The sequence below is a fragment of the Ailuropoda melanoleuca genome, chromosome 14 (assembly GCF_002007445.2).
Source record: "Ailuropoda melanoleuca isolate Jingjing chromosome 14, ASM200744v2, whole genome shotgun sequence".
Classification (NCBI taxonomy): domain Eukaryota; kingdom Metazoa; phylum Chordata; class Mammalia; order Carnivora; family Ursidae; genus Ailuropoda; species Ailuropoda melanoleuca.
In genome coordinates this window covers 69,573,083-69,590,607 of record NC_048231.1, presented here as the reverse complement: position 1 = coordinate 69,590,607, position 17,525 = coordinate 69,573,083, and the positions used below count along the sequence as shown (strand labels likewise).

The window sequence follows — 17,525 nt, the reverse complement described above, 5'->3', positions numbered from 1 at the left end:
TAATTAGGTTTAGCAGATCCGTGAATTCCCTGAAATCCACATGTAAAATTTTGTCTACACCTGCATCATTTGGTGACGGCGAGGAGGGGCTTTACATGCTCCAAGAGTTCTGGGGCTCACTCCAAAAAGGTTAAGAACCTCTCTTCAAGTCCATTTGGACTCCCAGCCAATATACACAAACTTGCTCCGCATGCGAACGCAGCGACCACGGGGAGGGCCAGCAGCTTGGCAGTCTGTTCAATCCACTCAGAACAACCCTAACTTTACTTAGACATTAAAAGTGATCAGTCTTCTGACTGAGAAAAGACAACACGGTTACTGATTTTTAAAAGAACCCAGTGTTGAAAAAAATCACAAGATGTTCTGTTCCTAAATCACGACGAATTTCCTAGCACGTGCCCAGGTTCAGAGTGCCTGAGTAGCAGGCCACGGCCCGTCCGACACCCTCCGGCCTCCACGGATTGGACTGCTCCGACCTCCGCCTTTTAGAATTGGCCGAAAGAAGTCCGCGAACGCGCCGAGAGTCCAGGCCGGATTTTCGCGCCTGAAGGCGGAAGTAACGCCGAGCCGGAAGTTCCAAAGCCTGTAACCGAGAAACTGGGGGCGGGGGGGAGGAGGAAGACTTGGGGTAGGAATGGCGGCTCAAATTCCAATTGTGGCCACCACTTCCACTCCGGCGATAGCCCGGAACAGCAAGAAGAGGCCAGCCAGTCCTTCCCACAACTGTAGCAGCGCTGGCGGTTACAGCGCTAGTAAGAAGAAAAAAGTGTCCGCCTCCAGCTTTACTCAGGTATGCTGCGGCTCGTCAGGCTGCGCGTGCGCAAGGCCGTGCGGGGCGTGGCGAGGGCGCGTGCGCAAGGCGGGGCAGGGCCCTTGAATCTGGCCTCGTGGGTGCAGATCACTCGTGCGAATGAAACGTTTTCCTTGGTGTGGACAAGTGGACTTTGGTTCAAGCTCCACCCGCGTTGCATTGTCTTTCAAAGCAGGAGAGGTGGGGATGTTATTACCGACTTAGTGAAATGATCGTCCCCTCCTGTCGCGTTTAGGTTGAGGCCTGGGACTTTCCTGTGAGTTTCAGTCTTGCTCAAGTCAGCGTGTCTCACCTTCGTCCTTTTTACGGACGTGTCCCGAGTGTCCATGAGGTGCAGAGCGTCCTAATGTCCTAAAAATGCAGGAATACAGGATGTATTGATAGTGATGGCTTCCCTCATTCTCCGAAAAGTACTTTGTTGACGCCCAGTTTCCCTGTCCCAAAGTGGTTTGGTCTTACTCCATGGTGTTGGTAAAAGGATTTCATGAGATCATGGTCGGAAATCCCTGAACACAGTGCCTGGCACAGACCGCATGGCATCTGGGTAATTTAGGCTCCACAATTGGAGCAAAGGATTTTCTGCAGAGGAGTGATTTGGTTAGATTAGTGTTTTTCTTGGCTCCTGCATTTTATTTTAAGCAATAAGAGAGCACTGTCCCAGGCACTGTTCTAAGCACTTTATTTTCTTTTTTTTTTTTCCCCAAGATTTTATTTATTTATTTGACAGAGAAAGCACAAGCAGGGGGAAGAGCAGGCAGAGGGAGAAGCAGGCTTCCCGCTGAGCAGAGAGCCCCACGCAGGGCTCGATCCCTGCACTCAGGGATCATGACCTGAGCCAAAGGCAGATGCTTAACCAACAGAGCCATCCAGGCGCCTCCCCAAGCACTTTCTAAGTACTATCTCATTTAATTCTTTTTTTTTTTTTAAGATTTTATTTTTTTAAGTAATCTCTATGCCCAACATGGGGCTCGAATTTAACAACCTCAAGATTAAGAGTCTCAAGCTCCACTGAAGGAACCAGACAGGCCCCCCCACCTTATTTTTTTTATAATATTTTATTTATTTGTCAGAGAAAGCGCACAAGCAGGGGGAGTGGCAGGCAGAGGGAGAAGCAGGCTCCCCTCCCAGCAAGGAGCCTGAGGTGGGAGGCGGGGCTGGGATTGACCCCAACGGCAGACACTTAAGGGACTGTGCCACTCGGGCGTCCCACCCCTATCTCATTTAATTCTTAAACCTCTGTGTTTTGTTTTGTTTTGAAAAGATTTATTTTAGAGGGTGGCACAAGTGGGGGGAGGGGCAGAAGGAGAGAGAGAGAATCCCAAGTAGATTCTGAGCTGAGTGCGGAGTCTGATGCAGGGCTCCATACCAGGACCCTGAGATCATGACCTGAGCCAAAATCAAGAGTCAGATCCTTACCAACTGAGCTACCCAGGTGACCCTACCTCAGCTTTAAAAAAAAATCGTAATAATGTTAGTTTTAGAAGTTCCTTTTTTCTATTTTTTAAAAATTATTTATTTTGAGAGAGAGCGCTCCCATGTGCATGAGTAGGGGGAGGGGCAGAGAAAGAATTTCAAGCAAACTGCCCTCTGAACGTTGAGCCAGTGGAGGGCTTGTTCTCAGGACCCTGAGATCTGAGCTGAAATCAAGAGCTGGACTCAATCTACTGAGCCACCCAGGCCCCCCCCCTTTTTTTCTGTTTTTAAAGTGGACATAAAAAGTCACCCACTTCTTCCCTGACGACTATTATAATTTGTGTTTTCTACCTTGAGATAGTTTTTCATCAGTGTCCTCGATATACAACTTCGTGCACTCAGCATTATTTCATGAATCTCCCTATGTTGACAGGCTTCTCAAGGAATTGAGTGTGCTTATTTGACTTTATCGAATATTTAGGTTGCTTCTCACAGTTCTGTTTTATGTCACCCCACTACAACATTGCAGTTCTAGATTAGGCTCAGCGACTTTATTCTAGAATACTGTTAGATTGATGTAACTGGGCATTTGATTTTTCAGTGACAAGACAAAGGGCATTTATCTGTGACCACACTATCCTCACGCCTGAGTCAGTTACGCAGGTTGCTGTCTGGAGAGGTGAAGCTGTTTATTTGGCTAGTGGAGGCCTTGCGGACTGCAGTCTCTGTTAGAGGTAGGCATGTGCTGCTTTGATAGGGCCAGGTTTCTCCTCCCTGGGACTTGCATCATCTCTTCTTGAGCTCCAGAGAGGGGACACTGCATGCTAAGTGTTATTTCTCTCCTCTTTGTAGGGTGTTCATGTCTTGGGAATGGGATGGTTCATCTCATAAAGTGTCCTGGTGTAAACAGTGGCTTAGTAATGTGGAAACTGCATCATTTAAAATTTTATTTTCTTGCGTCCCAGCCTCACAGACTTGATCTTGATCCTCCCTTTCACTGAAGGCTGCTCCCTCATCCCCTGGCTAATAGGCACCAGAGTCTCAGCCCCGCTAGAGCCCAGGGTGTGGAAGAAGGAAGGTGCAGTATCATGCAGGGTGGGGTTAAGGAGGAAGGAATGGCACAACACCCAGTTCTGGACCCCGGGAGCGGGGGGTGTACTTTTGGGTCCTGGTCTGAGAGGGAGGAGAGTCCTCACTGTTTCTCAGGCAGGATGCAGCTCTGGAATGATGGGGCTCAGTTCTTGTTGGGATGGCTTCCTTTCTCTGCCCCTTCTTCAGCATGGCTCCTCACCGGCCCTGCTGACCGGAAAGGACAGAGGATGGAGGGACCAAATTAGCAGGAGGGGACCGCTCTGAAACTCAGTGCTTGAGCACATCCTCTCCATCCCCTTGCTGCTGCTTCTCTGGCATGCTGCCCGGAGTGGCGATGCACACTTCTGGCACTCTCTTGTACACCTTCCCCTTCCTCCCAGCAGACGCACCTGTCTGACGGTGCGTCCTCTCCCCTGGCAGAGCTCCCAGACCTCCCACCCCACACACACTTGCAGAAGTACCTGCTTCTCTTGGTGGCCTCTGGGGCAGCATCGCCTCCCCAATCTCAGCGAGGCCTTTCTGCCTGCTGGCATTCTCCTGTCTCTCCCTGGGGCCTGGGAACGGCCTACATCAAAGAGCGCCCTGATTCCTTCCCAGGATTTCAGTGTGCACACAGCACTTGGAGCTTACCCACTAGGAATCAGGGAAGGGGCCTCCAGAGAAGGGGAGAGATGCAGTCTCTGTGCCCTTCCTGCACGGGAGGAAGAGCTAAGGCTGTTGCTTGAGGTTGGTGGCTGCCAGCTGGGCGTGTTCCGTAGTCACTGTCGGGGCCTGGGGCCTGCTTCCCCATTCCCCTCTGGGATCTTCCCCTTGCTTCGTGAGCAGTTCCGTTTGCTTATTTTCTCCCAGATGGAAACATTACATAAGCAGTCATTTTCTTTATGAAAAACTGCAACAGTAAAAAGCTTAAACGTATCTGGCCCTGGGAAACCTCTTATTTTCTGCCTGTTTCCCCTGAGTTGTCCCTAGCGGTCTGGCTTTTCTGTTCGGGCATGATGCTTGCTGTGTAGTTTTTAGGGCTGTCTTTCTCTCTCTCACGTACTTGAGGCCACCTGTAGGCCAGCCTCCTCATGGTCCCTGCCCACTGGCCTGCTCCTCACTGAGTGGTCCTGTGGCCACCCTTACGAATTGCTCCATTCCTTGCGGAAAAGATCACTTTGCTTCTTCTGACACTGGCCGGTTTCCTTAGACCTGCTCATCTCATGTGCCTCCCAGCCAGTGAGTGAGGCTTCCTCCTTTGCCCCTGAACCACAGCCTCTTGGGAGAGCCAGTGACAGTCGCTCTTCCTGACCCGCATGCCAGCTGTAGCTTCCTCTTGAGGTCTGTGGAGCCCCTGGCTCATTTGCTGTCCGGTTAGCAGCTGGGCGTACCCCAGGGAAGAGGTTTCTCTTGGCCACCGTATTTTTTTTTAATGCTGTAGATATTTCAGTGTGGATTTCCTACACCAGAGGCATTCTCCTATGTAACAATAGTACAGCCATCAAATTTAGGGAATTAACACTGAAGCAACGCTGACCCCTAATCCATAGACCGTGTTCTTGTCTTTGCTCGGGTCCAGGATCCATCTAGGATCATGTGTTGTGTTCAGTTATCATGTGTCTTTAGCTTCCTTTTTATGTAGAACAGTTCTTTGGTCTTTATCTTTAATGACCTGACACTTTTGAAGAGTACTGGTCACTTATTTTATAGAATGTTCCTCAACTTGGGCTTGTCTGATATTTCCTCATGATCAGATACGGGTAATACATTCTTGGCAAGGGTACAGAACTGATGCTGTCCCCTTTTCAGTGCATCGTATCATGGCACACGATGGCCTGTGTTCCGTTACCGCCGTTAGCTTTGAGCACTGAGTAAGGTGGTGTCTGCCAGGTCTCTCCACTGTGAAGTTATTATTTTCCTGTTCGTATTAAAGTATCCTGTGGGGAGATACTTTGAGACTAGCTTTATTCATTCATCCATAAATTTGTTTATTTGTAACTGCTTTATTGGGTTATAATTCACATACCATAAAATTCACCCTCTTAAAATGTGCACTTCTGTGGCTCGTAGTATATTGCGAGTTGTGTAACCACCACCACCATCTAATTTTAGAGTATTTCCATGACCCCAAAAAGAAACCCTCTGCCTATTCACAGTCACTCCCGTCGCCCTTCCTCTGAGGTACCTCTGATCTTTGACTGCTGTAGTTACCTCATGCGAATGGCCTTTTATGTCTGCTTTCAATTACCATAATATTTTCTTTCCTTTTTTTTTATGATGTATTTATTTATCAGAGAGAGTGTGAGGAGGAGGAGCAGAAGGAGAGGGAGAGAAACTCAAGCCGACTCCGCTCTGAGTGTGGAGTCCAATGTAGGGGCTTGATCTCATGACCCTGAGATCATGACCCGAGCTGAAGTCAAGAGCCGGACACTTAACCGACTGCGCCACCCGGGCGCCCCTCAGTTATAGTATTTTCAAGGCTTATCTGTGTAGTTGCGTGAGTCAGTTCTTTATTCCCTTCTATAGTTGAATGAATATGCCATTGTGCGGATATACCACACTTCGTGTATTCATCAGTTGATGGACAGGTTGGTTGTTTGCACGTCTTAGCTATTATGGGAAATACTTCTATGAATGTGCACATTTTTGCATAGACTTTTTTAATTCTCTTGAGATGAATTGTTAGGTCACGTGATAATTCTGTTTCACATTTTGAGGAAACACCAAACTTTTTCAAAGTGACCACACTCTTACTATCTCACAAACAACGTGTGAGGGTTGCAGTCTCTCCAGATCCTTGCTGACATGCTATTGTCTGTGACTGTGGCCGTCCCGGTGGCGTGAAGTGATACCTCATGGTAGTTTTGATGATGTGCAGCCCCTTTTATGCTGGCCATAAGAGAAGAAATGTTGACTGAAATCCTTTGCCCTTTTTAAAACAGAATTTTTGTTGTTGCTGAGTGATAACAATTCTTTGTATGTTCTGGATCAGTGTTATTTGTTTTGTTGTTCAAATTGTCCTCTGCTAGTGGGAACTTCTTCAGACTGGCTTCTGCGTGCTTTAATAGACCCCCATCATTTTTTGAGTGCTGTTGTGAACTGTTATGAACTGAATTGTGTCCCTTCGAGATTCATATGGAGTCCTAGCCCCCAGTACACCTCAGAACATTACTGTATTTGGAGATAGGGCTGTTACAGAGGTAATTAAGGTTAAATAAGGTCATAAAGGTGGAGCCCTAATCCAATATGACTGTTGTCCATATAAGAGGAAGAGACACCAAGGAGGGGAGTGTGCAGAGGAAAGGCCGTGTGAGGACACAGCAAGAAGACCGTCGTCCACAAGCCAAAGATCCAGGCCTCAGGAGAAACCAACCCCGCTGACACCTTGATCTGGACTTGGAGTTTCCAGAGCTGTGAGAAAATACATGTCTGTTGTTTAACCCACCCAGTCTGTGGTATTTTGTCAGGGCAGCCCTAGCTGACTGATACAGCTATTTTCTTACTTTCTCGAACCACAAGGCTCATCCTGTATTTTCCTGTCCCAGCCCTAGAACTAGCTACTTTTTTAAGGATCAGTGGTTCTTGGAGAATCACATTTAGAAACCAGGATCTGAGCACAGGTGTGCCTGTTGTTGTTTCCAGCTGTCTCTGGAGAGAGCTAGGAAGGATAGGGGTGTGTGTGCCCCCCTCCCCCATACTCTCTGTATCGGTTTCTCTGTTTCTCTGCCTGAGCTGGGTTAAAGCTGTGAGTCCACACTGGGAACCTCTGATTTCAGTCCAGTAGCACAGGCTTCGCTCTAGCCTCCCCTCATTCCGTCTGTGCTCCTCCTCAGAATACACATAACAGTAGTTTCTGATCGAGTTTGATGCAGGGAATGGAAGACCCAGCCACGCGGTGAGGCAGGATGTGCAACCGCTCTGAGGCTTTCTCTTCCCTTGGCTGCTCACCTCTCTCTCTTGTCTCTCCTTCTGCTGGTCTGTTATTCCTGTTCCATAAAGCTGCGATTTTTTCCTTGACTAAGATATAAATACAAACTCTCCATCAATATATCTAATTTATAGTAGATATTAGTCTTACAACTAGTCAACCCAAAATAACGTTGATAGCTGGCTAAAACTCTACAAGGTAATGTTGGTTATTGATTAAATGTGATGGGAAAATCAAATTTTCCTCATCAAATTGGGCCTCTCAGAATACATGTATCTGGCAGAAATGCCATGACCATGAAGGAAAAATTACAGGGGCAATAAAAATTATGTACATAGTGCTAGATCTGATCTTTGTTATAAAATTAAAACTGGGGCGCCTGGGTGGCACAGCGGTTAAGCGTCTGCCTTCGGCTCAGGGCGTGATCCCGGCGTTATGGGATCGAGCCCCACGTCAGGCTCCTCAGCTATGAGCCTGCTTCTTCCTCTCCCACTCCCCCTGCTTGTGTTCCCTCTCTCGCTGGCTGTCTCTATCTCTGTCTAATAAATAAATAAAAAATCTTTAAAAAAAAATTAAAACTGGCATGGACTAATCCCAATGAAAATAATCTTAGTTAAGCATAAATGAAAATGGGAAAATTGGAAACTATTTGTGCCATGAAAATGACTCAATGGATTTTGTACCAGAAAATACAAAATGCAGGAAGGAAGGGTAGAGAAAGGTAAGGCTGGAGAGGAGGCCAGGATGTGTTTCTAACCTCAAGGTCCGTCAGGCCCACTGGCCCGCTATAAAGGAGGGGCACCCCATCAAGCCTGTCTTTAAGAGTGCCTCCCTGCCTGTGCTGGAGAGAAGGGAGTGGTCCAGGTGTGCACTGCAGAGCCCCTCCTCTAGGGCTGGGAGCTGAGGAAGGTGCCAGATAAGGGCTGAGGACAGTGGGAAGGATGGCTGGGAGAAGGGGGAGGGAGTGTGAGAGGAGAGAGAGAGAGACACAAGAACACTTGTGGCTGTGGATGGTGGGAAAAGTTTGAGAAATTGAAGGCCTCTTAGTTCTTACAGAGTTGACGTTGAGCTGGGCTTTGGAAAGATCATGAAGGGTAGGGGGGATGAGTTGAGGGGCATGCCAGACAAAAGAGGTGGTGTGGACCGAGGAGGCGCACAGGCCCACATGCAGAGACCCTGGCAAAGCGTCTGGGAAGGTGTTTGAGAGGAGACCATTGGAGAACTACTGCAGCGAAGTGAGTGGCCCCCATGTCACTGCAGGTGTGGGGGTGGGGGTAATGGAGTACACCCCCCGCCCCAGCACTCTCCTACATTGCTGCCCGGAGTGTCAGAGAGGGCCACCGTTTAGGAAGACGACTTGGCAGTTTCTTATAATGTTAAACATACACTTACCCTATCACGCAACCATTCCGCTCCTAGGTATTTACCCAAGAGAAGTGCAAACACAGGGCCACACAAAGCCTGGTACAGAATGTTCACAGCAGTGTTATTTATAACAGCTGAAAACTGAAAATGCCGCCCGTGTTCATCCAGGGCAAATGGATAAAAAAATTGTGGAACCTCCGCACGGCGGGATACCGCTCTGCTGAGTGCGCGCAGACACAGTGCAACAAATTACTGACCTCTGTAGCAACATGGAGAGATCTTAAAAACTCTCTGCTGAACTAAAGATGCCAAACACGAGTACATGCTGTCAGATTCCCTTTACATGAAGTTGTAAAAGGGGCAAACGTGGCATGGTAGCAATCACAACAGCAGTTGCCCCTGAGGGTGGAAGGTGCTGACTAGGACGGGGCATGAGGGAACTTTCTGGGGTGACGGAAATGTTCTTTATCTCCGTAGGGACACGGATTACACAAGTGTAAAGATTTGGCAAAACTCATGAAACCTACACTTGAGATCTGTGCCTTTCACTGTATGTAAATTACATATCCATTAAGAATTTATTGCAGTCTGGGAAGATTGGAAATTGCATTAAAAATCAGAAGCGAAGTCTTAGTTTGGCTTGTTTTTTCTTGGTAATGGTGAACCTGAAAGGTTTTTTTGTTTTAAAGCATTTAGCCTGCTTGTCGGGGCGCTCTGGCTGCAGCCAGCTGACCCGTGACCGTGCAGCCCCCTCTCCCTGTTCTCTCCTTCCTCAGAATGCCTGCATCCCGTTGCTTGCCTGGAGCAGAAGAGCTGCAGCCTGGGTTTTCTGGCTGATGACAGACACCCTTACAGGGGCTGGCCTTTTTTTTTGTCTCAGTGTTTTAAGGCACAGTTTGACAAGATCAGCAGGAGTAGGCACGACGTTGTGTTGTGGAGATGGTGAGGGCTTTGGAATTGACCCCGCCTGGGTTTGAATCCAGGGGTAATCACTGTGTGGCCTTGAACCCATACCCCTGAGCCTCAATTTTCTCTTCAGAAAATGGGGGGGGGTGTAACAGCAGTTGTCAGAGTTCAATGAGCCGGCTCAGGAAGGACACACACCCCTACTGCTTGGCGCATGGGGGAACCAGGAAGCATGGCAGCTGGGGTCCTGGCTGTCTCTCCCAGTCTGTCATGCCCTTTCGGTGCAGGCTACCTGCGAGGGCTCTGTGGCACTGTCTTCCTTCACATGTCCCGTGGTATCCTCTTCAGTCTTTTTGGGTGCCAAGTTAGGGACCTCAGCTAGAAGAAACTGACCTCAGACTATTCATTATATTTTAAGGGTATCAGCATGGAAGCCATGAGTGAGAATAAGATGGTGCCCTCCGATTTCAGTACGGGACCTATGGAGAAAGCTGCTAAGCCATTGCCATTTAAGGATCCAAACTTTGTGGTAAGCTTCTAAGGTGTTTTATAAATGAAAAAACCAAACAGCCACACCCCAGCCCAGATCTGATCCTGCTGGGCCTGCAGCCCCGGTGGCACTGGTGTCCCTTTCTCTGTCAGTCCACGTCACCACCTTCTGTGCCAGGGGCTGTTAGGAGAGGGTGGGGGCAGGAGGAGAGCCCTTCCCGTTGCTCACCCAGTGGGCCGGTTCCCCAGGATTTTGGTGCTCCTCGTGGAACCCGTTAAAGGATAGTATTTGGAGTGTGGGTCATTTCCCTGGTTGTTCACCATCCCTTTTCATTGGGCTTATGTAAGTTTTGTGAGACTTAAAACAATTAAAAGGGGAGTTCTCCTCATTAGTTTAAGTAAATCTAACTTATGTGGCTGTAAAGTAGAAATAGGCTACTCTTCCTTTCATTCTTGAGAGCTATTATAATTCCAGAGACTCATATGATGTCATTAGAAGTCTTTTTTTTTTCCCCATTGGTTTTAAAAATACAGTATTACCAGTGCCTGCCACAGATTTTGGTATTATTTTCCATTTTATTTTATCATTTTTATAGAACAAAAAAGAAAAATTTCCAGAGGGCTTGCCATGCCATGATTGAGGGTTATTTGGGTTTTCCAGCATCTCCCATAATTTGCCAGGCAGTGACCTGCCCTCAGAAGGGAGTTGAGAGATGTGGTCATGAGTTTTAAATCTAACTTTGGAATAAATTTATTTTAAAATAATGGGGAATTCAGAGTGAATTCTCTAAAGTTAATCCAATAAAGGATGTGATTTTTCTATGAATTATAAAAAAGGACAACAAAAAAAAACCCTTTTATTTCTGCTCCATGACCAACTATCTCATGGGTTTTGATAATACAAAAGCTTTGTGTTTTTATAAGATTGAAGTGTACAGTGTAATACTTAGAAAAAACCCCAGCCCTTCGGGGTGCAGATGAGCTGGCAGAATGAGGGCTGTGTTACGGTTAAGAGTAAGCGTCCTTCAGATCCCGAAATGATAGCCTCTGCTGATTTCTGTTTCTTCTCCACGTCTTTCATGCCAGCACTCTGGCCACGGCGGTGCGGTCACTGGCAAGAAGAACAGAACCTGGAAGAACCTGAAACAGATCCTCGCTGCTGAAAGGGCATTGCCGTGGCAACTGAACGATCCTAACTGTGAGCCGTCTAGAGCCTTCGTGTGTTTACAATGTTCAGAGTAGGAACTTGTAACAAACCTACGTGGCTTGCCTGTGTTTGACTTAGTGGAGGAAAAGGCTTGTCGCTCAGGGATCGGAGCGGTGCATCAGCCTTAGGAGATGATGTGCACACAGCTGTGTGCCAAACCTGTTTGTGTCATCGTGGGTGTGTGGTTGTTAGTGGCACTGGTAACATGTCACTCTGGAGAAATCGGTCCTGATATGATAACACTGGTGTTTCTATCAGACAAACCTCTTATTCAGGAGTCTGCACTTAAAATGTTCTTTCCAAGAACAGGGTTGCCCAAGATTTAGGAGGCTTTCCAACAACCGTCTTAAAGGCTAACTCCGTGCCATTGTTTGTCAGAGTAAATGCTTTACGCTGCAGTATTTGCACGTCTGTGTAAAGCACTGTGCCGTGTTCTGTTCATCCTCACTGGAAAGTACGGGTCAGAGTTCCCACCATCTCCTGTCCCACAGCACATCTTTCATGGAGGTGACTCAGATGGGTGAGGAGTGAGCTAGTCAGGGTCTGGGTGTGGGCATTCCGGTGTCCAGATGCTCAGATCCAATTAGTGGGTCGTTCGGCATCGCCCACAGCCTGTGTAGCCTGCGGCAGTGAGAGTGGCCTGTGGGCAGATGAGCTCTCCGGGGGTTCTGCTGGAGTAGAGGGGCCCCAGGGATGGGGCAGAGCTCAATCCAGAGCCTGCGCTTGGTCTCTGATGTACTGCATTCCTCCCCCAGAGAATTCTGGGAGGACTTAATCACAGAGTAAACATTTCAGAAATATTATCAAACAGCATTTTTGGAGAAAAAAGGGAAGGGATCTGAATATTTTAAAGCCAGCTGAGTTATCTTCTTTCTCCCCCCCCTCCCCCCCGCCAGACTTCAGTATCGACGCTCCTCCCTCCTTTAAACCGGCTAAGAAGTATTCTGATGTTTCCGGTCTTCTTGTGAGTATAGTTACATCTCTGGGTCTCATAGCGCTGAGCTGGAAGGGAGATTTCACAGTGCCATTTAGACAGGGTTGATACGGGCTGCCCCTGACCCTGCCTGGAGCCTGCGTACTTCAAACAGGTAGTGGGTTTGTGCTGAAGCGCTCACACGCTTATTGTAGAGTGGCCAACACGGGGGGCCTCCGTGTGGGCAGCCCGGAGGGAAGATTGCTCCAGAAAGTGGGAGACCCAGCTTTAACCTCCCCTTCCTCTGCTTGTTAACACATGAGATGACAAGAAAGAAACGATTTCTTTTTTTTACTGCTGAAATTTTTTAGATTTCTCATATTTTAGAGAAGATTGTACTTTTAAAAATACAGTTAAACCAAAATGGAACACTTCACTTTTTAAGACTCATACATATCATTTAAATGCTTTACATTTTTATGAAAATGTATGACTCCAAACTTTTGTAACAAACTGACTAAACCAATGATACATATTTTGTGCTGGGAAAGATTTGAGTTTTTCTTCCATTTTGGAAAATAATGTCATTTTCTCCGAATCAGTTGTATGTTGTAGCTTCTCCTCTGCAGAGCACAGACTCCTCTGTGTACTACAGACTTTTTTTTTTTTTGAAGTAGGCTCCATGCCCAGTGTGGAGCCCTATGTGGGGCTTGAACCCACAACCCTGAGATCAAGACCTGAGCTGAGATCAAGAGTCGGATACTTAGCTGACTGAGCCACCCAGGTGCCCCTGTACTACAAACTTTTTAACATACAGCCTTAAATACAGTGATTGTAAAAAACAACAGGGGAGAGTAGAGGTACTGTAACATGGCGTGCGTGTGCATGTTTGTGCGTGCGCGTGTGTGTGTCATGGGTTCTTCTGCCATCCATTCAGGGCACGTATCTCTTTCTAACTTCGGAGGGACTTCACCTTTATGAGGAGTGTTGTGGTCCTACACGATCTCTTGTCTACTGCCTGAAAATAGTCACCTCATCTATTTCACCCATTTTAATAATTGTTTATAGCAGGAGAGCTAGTGTGGGAGCAGTTGTTCCATCCCAGCCCCAGATAGACATTCCTCCTTGGAGAGGCCGTGGTTTATGGGCAGACTTAGGTGGTCCCTTACAAGGTAGCTTATCCTCGCCGCTGGGCAGCTCATCTGCTGTCGCAGTGACTTGCACACATTAGGAGGCACAAGAATCACTTTGAGAAGCATTGTTCCAGGCCCCTTTATGCAACAGGCAAGGACTTGTCATGTCCTATGTAACCTAAAACCTCTGGCCCCACTGTATGTAAGAATTAGGAAATTTTGAATATACAAAGAATGCTACCAAATCATTGAAAGGCAGTCCCATAGGAGGACCAGCTAAAAGGATATGAAGACAGTTACAAGGAGGACATACAGATGAGCAGTAAGTAGATAGTCTCACTGATAATTAGGAAAAAGGCTCATCAGCAGGGAAGAAAGGAAGGTGTTTGATTATAAACATCATCAACACAGAGGAACAGATATCCTCAATTCACGGCCCGTTTGAGGTGGGAATACGTTAGTCTGGATTCTTTGGAGGACATCTGGCAGTACCTGTGGAGACAGAAAAGCTAAAGCCTATGACCCAGCACTTTGCCTTCTAGGCAGCTCCCTAGAGAAATAGTATGTACGAGGAGCTTCATGCAGAAATGATTATGAGAAAGTGGAAATATGAACAAAATATTGGGAACACAATAAAGGTCAGTCAGCCAGGGCTTGGGGGTAGGGATGATCTCATACTAGTCTGTGGGCTTGATGTGTACGTAACAACAGGGATAAACTTCCAAGACGTATCGTTTACTGAAAGGTGCAAGGCAGCATAAGCAGCATGCTATCACTTAAGCAAAAACCCACACGCAGTCACAAAAAAATAGTGGGTAATTTCCCTGTTGTGTTTATATAGGTGTGTAAGGGTATACACAAACAAGGTCTGGAAGGGTGCCCACATACAGTGGTTTCCTCAGGGAAAGGCAAGGACTTTTGGATGGTAGATGGTTGGAAAAGGGGACTTGAGTCTTATTCATAATGTTTTCTCTTCTTTTTTAAGAGGAGAATGTGTCCATTTGTTACTTGTGTAAATTAAAGTTGCATAATTAAAAAATAAAGCCCTGCTCATATTTACACGGACGCACCTGTTCCTGGCCGGCCAAGTGGCTGTCCGCCCCCCCATGCGTGGGCATGGCAGGAAGGCAGGTGGGGTCACATCTGTGTGTTGTCCTTGTTCCAAAGCTATGGAAAGAACCGTGGCTCTGGGTGAGACGGGAAGAGCAGCGGGTGCTGCCTGTCACCTCGTGGCAAGGGAGGCCTTGGAACCGATGACTGCCACCCTACGGGAAGGTGGCCTTTGTTGCGCTCAGGTTCTGGGGCTGGAAGCCAGAGGAGGGCAGACTAGAGGGGTGCAGTTTTTTCCTTGTTCAGCTCTGGGGTGTCACTTGGCATCCTCCCTTCTGTTCAGAATACTAGGTCAGGTCTGGTCTGCGCGAACTTTCGTTGGTAACTGTTCTGTGGTGCCAGAGTATCTCTGTATTGAGCCTTATTTACTCAGCAGCCTTCCTGGCAGTGAGGTCTGAACTTGGGCGGGCCAGCGCTGCGCAGTTTGGTGGTGGGAGTGAGGCAGCCACAGAAATGGGGCCAGGCCGGAGCTGGTTCCTCTCTGGAGGCGAGATGATCAAAGCCAGCTGTGCAGGCCTGCCCCCCTGCTTGCAACTGCAGGGGGGCCTCTCCTGTGGGTCCGCGCTTCTAACTGCCTCGTGGCCAGTTCTCCAGAGGGGCTTGTTGCTGTTTTTCTGTGTAAGCCTTCCTTAATTTAATTATGGTCGTTAAAGGAAATGTGGGACAGAAAGGCAAGATCTAGATGAAGCCAAAGGATCAAGGTTTTATTTTCTGGAAAGCTTTAATTAATCTTGAGGAATAATCTCCTTTTCCTGCCACGCAGATGTTAACTACCTTAGGGAGATCCCCTGAGGCAGAATTGAGGACTTTGTAGAGTGTGAGAACCCTGTGACTAAGTTCCCCTCAGCTATTGCTTCTCTGGCCTCCCCTCCCATCTTCGGTGACACAGCACTGCCGCCCGGCGGGGTCCACACAGACGGTCCGCACTGCAGTAACTGGACGTTATCTGTCTAGACTTTAATGGCATCTTTTATAATTTTTTAAAGGAGGTCCAAGTGACTCACCCTCATGGTTTCTGTTTCAAACTCTGTAAAAGCCATGTGACTTGGGGTATATAGTAAGTGAATTTTTTTTTCTCCATTTTGTATGTGGGGAATACAGACCAAAAGAGAATTTTGATGTCAGTGAGAAATGAGTTCTCTTTTATGTGATTGTCCTGATCCTCCATTTGTTCTTCCTTCCTTCCTCATTGTACAAACACGAGCTGAAGGCCCACCGGGCACTCTGCATTGCACTAGGAACAGGGATGCCGTGATAAGCAAACCACAGGGTTCCTGCCCCATGGAGCCTCTCAGCCTAGACCTCACTCAGAGAGTCATGCAGATAATAAATGTGAAAGCAAGAGAGAAGCATTCTACAGGAGACAGATGGGAGAGTGGGGGAACAGATGAGCCTTCCCTGGTGAGAGGACTGGGGGCTGAGCCCTGAAGGATGAGCAGGTGATTAGGGAGCAGGGTGGCCCCTCCCCAGGAAAGGGCGAGTGGGGTATGAATGCAGGGAGGGACAGAGAGCCAGGGCAGTTGGAACCAGAGTGGGGACGTGTGGCTGAGGAAGAGGTTTGGAAAGGAGGAGGGCCCTGGCTGGCTTGCGGGGTCTGAGGAGCCATGCTGAGGCCTTGAGAGGAGCTACTGAGAGATTTCACGCCAAGGAATGACACGATCAGACGTGCAAGTTGTGGAGATGACCTTGGTTGCAGCTGTAGGGTGGTGGTCCCTTCCAGTGGGAGGGTGGGGGGTGGGGGGAGTGGCCCAGCAGCCCTGTGGTGTAGCCCAGGGAGCCATCCATGGGAGTGGCATGGGCAGGGCGTAGAGCAGGAGACAGCGCTTGGAGTGGGGGGGGGGGGGGGGGGGGGGGAGGGGTTGCCTGGCAAGCCCCTGTTCCCACCTTGGGGGACAAAGCTGGAACATCTGTTGGAAGCAGGTGGGAGTTTGAGGGCAGGGGCCAGGGAGGGCCGATCATCAGGAATTCCGTTTTGGACTGTTGCTTGTAGTCCTTGCAGCACCCACCAGAAGAATCCTAGTGTCTGATGTGGTTACTCCTCTTCTTCCCATCCATACCCTTAGGTATTTCTTAAGTCTGGGAAGATTAACAAGTCTTTGCCAAAATGAGCAATTTAGCATGCTTGGTGACAGAGTAAGACAAAATGAGGATACTTCGCTTTAAGTAAAACAGGAAAAATTTTTAAACTTGAACTTCAAATATTCATCACCACCACCAACGTTCTGCCTTTCTCTGTGCCGGTTTCCCACCCAGGCCAACTACACTGACCCCCAGAGCAAGCTGCGGTTCAGCACCATTGAAGAGTTTTCCTACATCCGGAGGCTGCCCTCCGACGTCGTCACTGGCTACCTGGCCCTGAGGAAGGCCACAAGCATCGTTCCCTGAGCCTTGAGAAACGGGGAGGAGGTGGAAAACTGTTTCAAAGGCCGACTTTGGACTCATGATTTTGTTTCATGGAAACAAACTCATTCTGCTGTCAATCTGGAAATGTCAGTGCTGTGCCTTGGAAAGAATGTTTGGCTTTAATTTCAGGTTTTTTTTTTCTTTTCTGTGTTTTCCCTCCAAGTGTGATATTTCCTGTTGAATTAAATTATACTTCAGTTGTTGCTTCAAGTGAAGTTGTTTGACAAGATATAAAATTGTGCTTTTAACTTAACTCACGTACTTCCTCAAGTTTTTGCTTCAATATGAACTCTCCTATAACACATCTAAAGACTCTATGGTGACTCCTGACAACAGGGCTGGATTATTCCTGGTCCTGGTGACTCCCACTTTAGAGCAGATTAGTTTTTTCATTTTTGTTTTTTGATGAGAATGCTTGGAGGAGGTCCAAAATTGGGTCTGGTGAAGAAAGAGCTGAGTACTCTCCCTGCTGCGCTGGGCCAGCCTCTCCCAAGCCTCCAGAACTGAGAGAGATCCGTGTCTGTTATGTAAGCCACCCAGTCTGGCGTTTTGTATGGCTGTTTTAGCTGGCTAACACACCAGCCCTAGCCCCACTTCTGGAGTATGGGGTGCAAACACTGACACCTCTTCCGAGAAAGGCTCTTGTCCCAGTACAGGGTGCTGTCCCTCTGACCGAAGCCTGCTCTGGAACAGCAGTGTTGGCTTCCTCTTCTCGAAGGGGGAGCGTGCAGAGACATGGCCTGGGCCTCTCTGAGTCCACTCCCGTATTTCTCTAG

General features: G+C 48.0%; 1 protein-coding gene across 2 annotated transcripts; it reads left to right on the top strand.

Annotated features, from left to right (window-relative positions):
• Positions 1 to 574: 574 nt before the first annotated feature.
• INO80C (INO80 complex subunit C) lies at positions 575 to 17,002 on the top strand. 2 transcript variants are annotated; one of them, XM_002917592.4, is made up of 5 exons: positions 575 to 790; positions 9,913 to 10,023; positions 11,070 to 11,181; positions 12,087 to 12,154; positions 16,600 to 17,002. In XM_002917592.4, the coding sequence occupies exons 1-5, from the start codon at positions 635 to 637 to the stop codon at positions 16,729 to 16,731; spliced, it is 579 nt and encodes a 192-aa protein (XP_002917638.1). In that variant the 5' UTR covers positions 575 to 634; the 3' UTR covers positions 16,732 to 17,002. The 2 variants fall into 2 exon arrangements, with proteins under 2 accessions (XP_002917638.1, XP_019653484.1); XM_019797925.2 differs by lacking the exon at positions 16,600 to 17,002 and adding an exon at positions 16,410 to 16,593.
• The last annotated feature ends 523 nt before the right edge of the window (positions 17,003 to 17,525 follow it).

What these genes read in the sequence shown, in the direction of transcription:
- INO80C (XM_002917592.4), top strand. Translation starts at nt 635, where the DNA reads ATGGCGGCTCAAATTCCAATTGTGGCCACCACTTCCACTCCGGCGATA. An exon ending in CCGCCTCCAGCTTTACTCAG is followed by an intron (nt 791 to 9,912) that starts GTATGCTGCGGC and finishes TTATATTTTAAG; the next exon opens with GGTATCAGCATGGAAGCCAT. An exon ending in GCAACTGAACGATCCTAACT is followed by an intron (nt 11,182 to 12,086) that starts GTGAGCCGTCTA and finishes CCCCCCCGCCAG; the next exon opens with ACTTCAGTATCGACGCTCCT.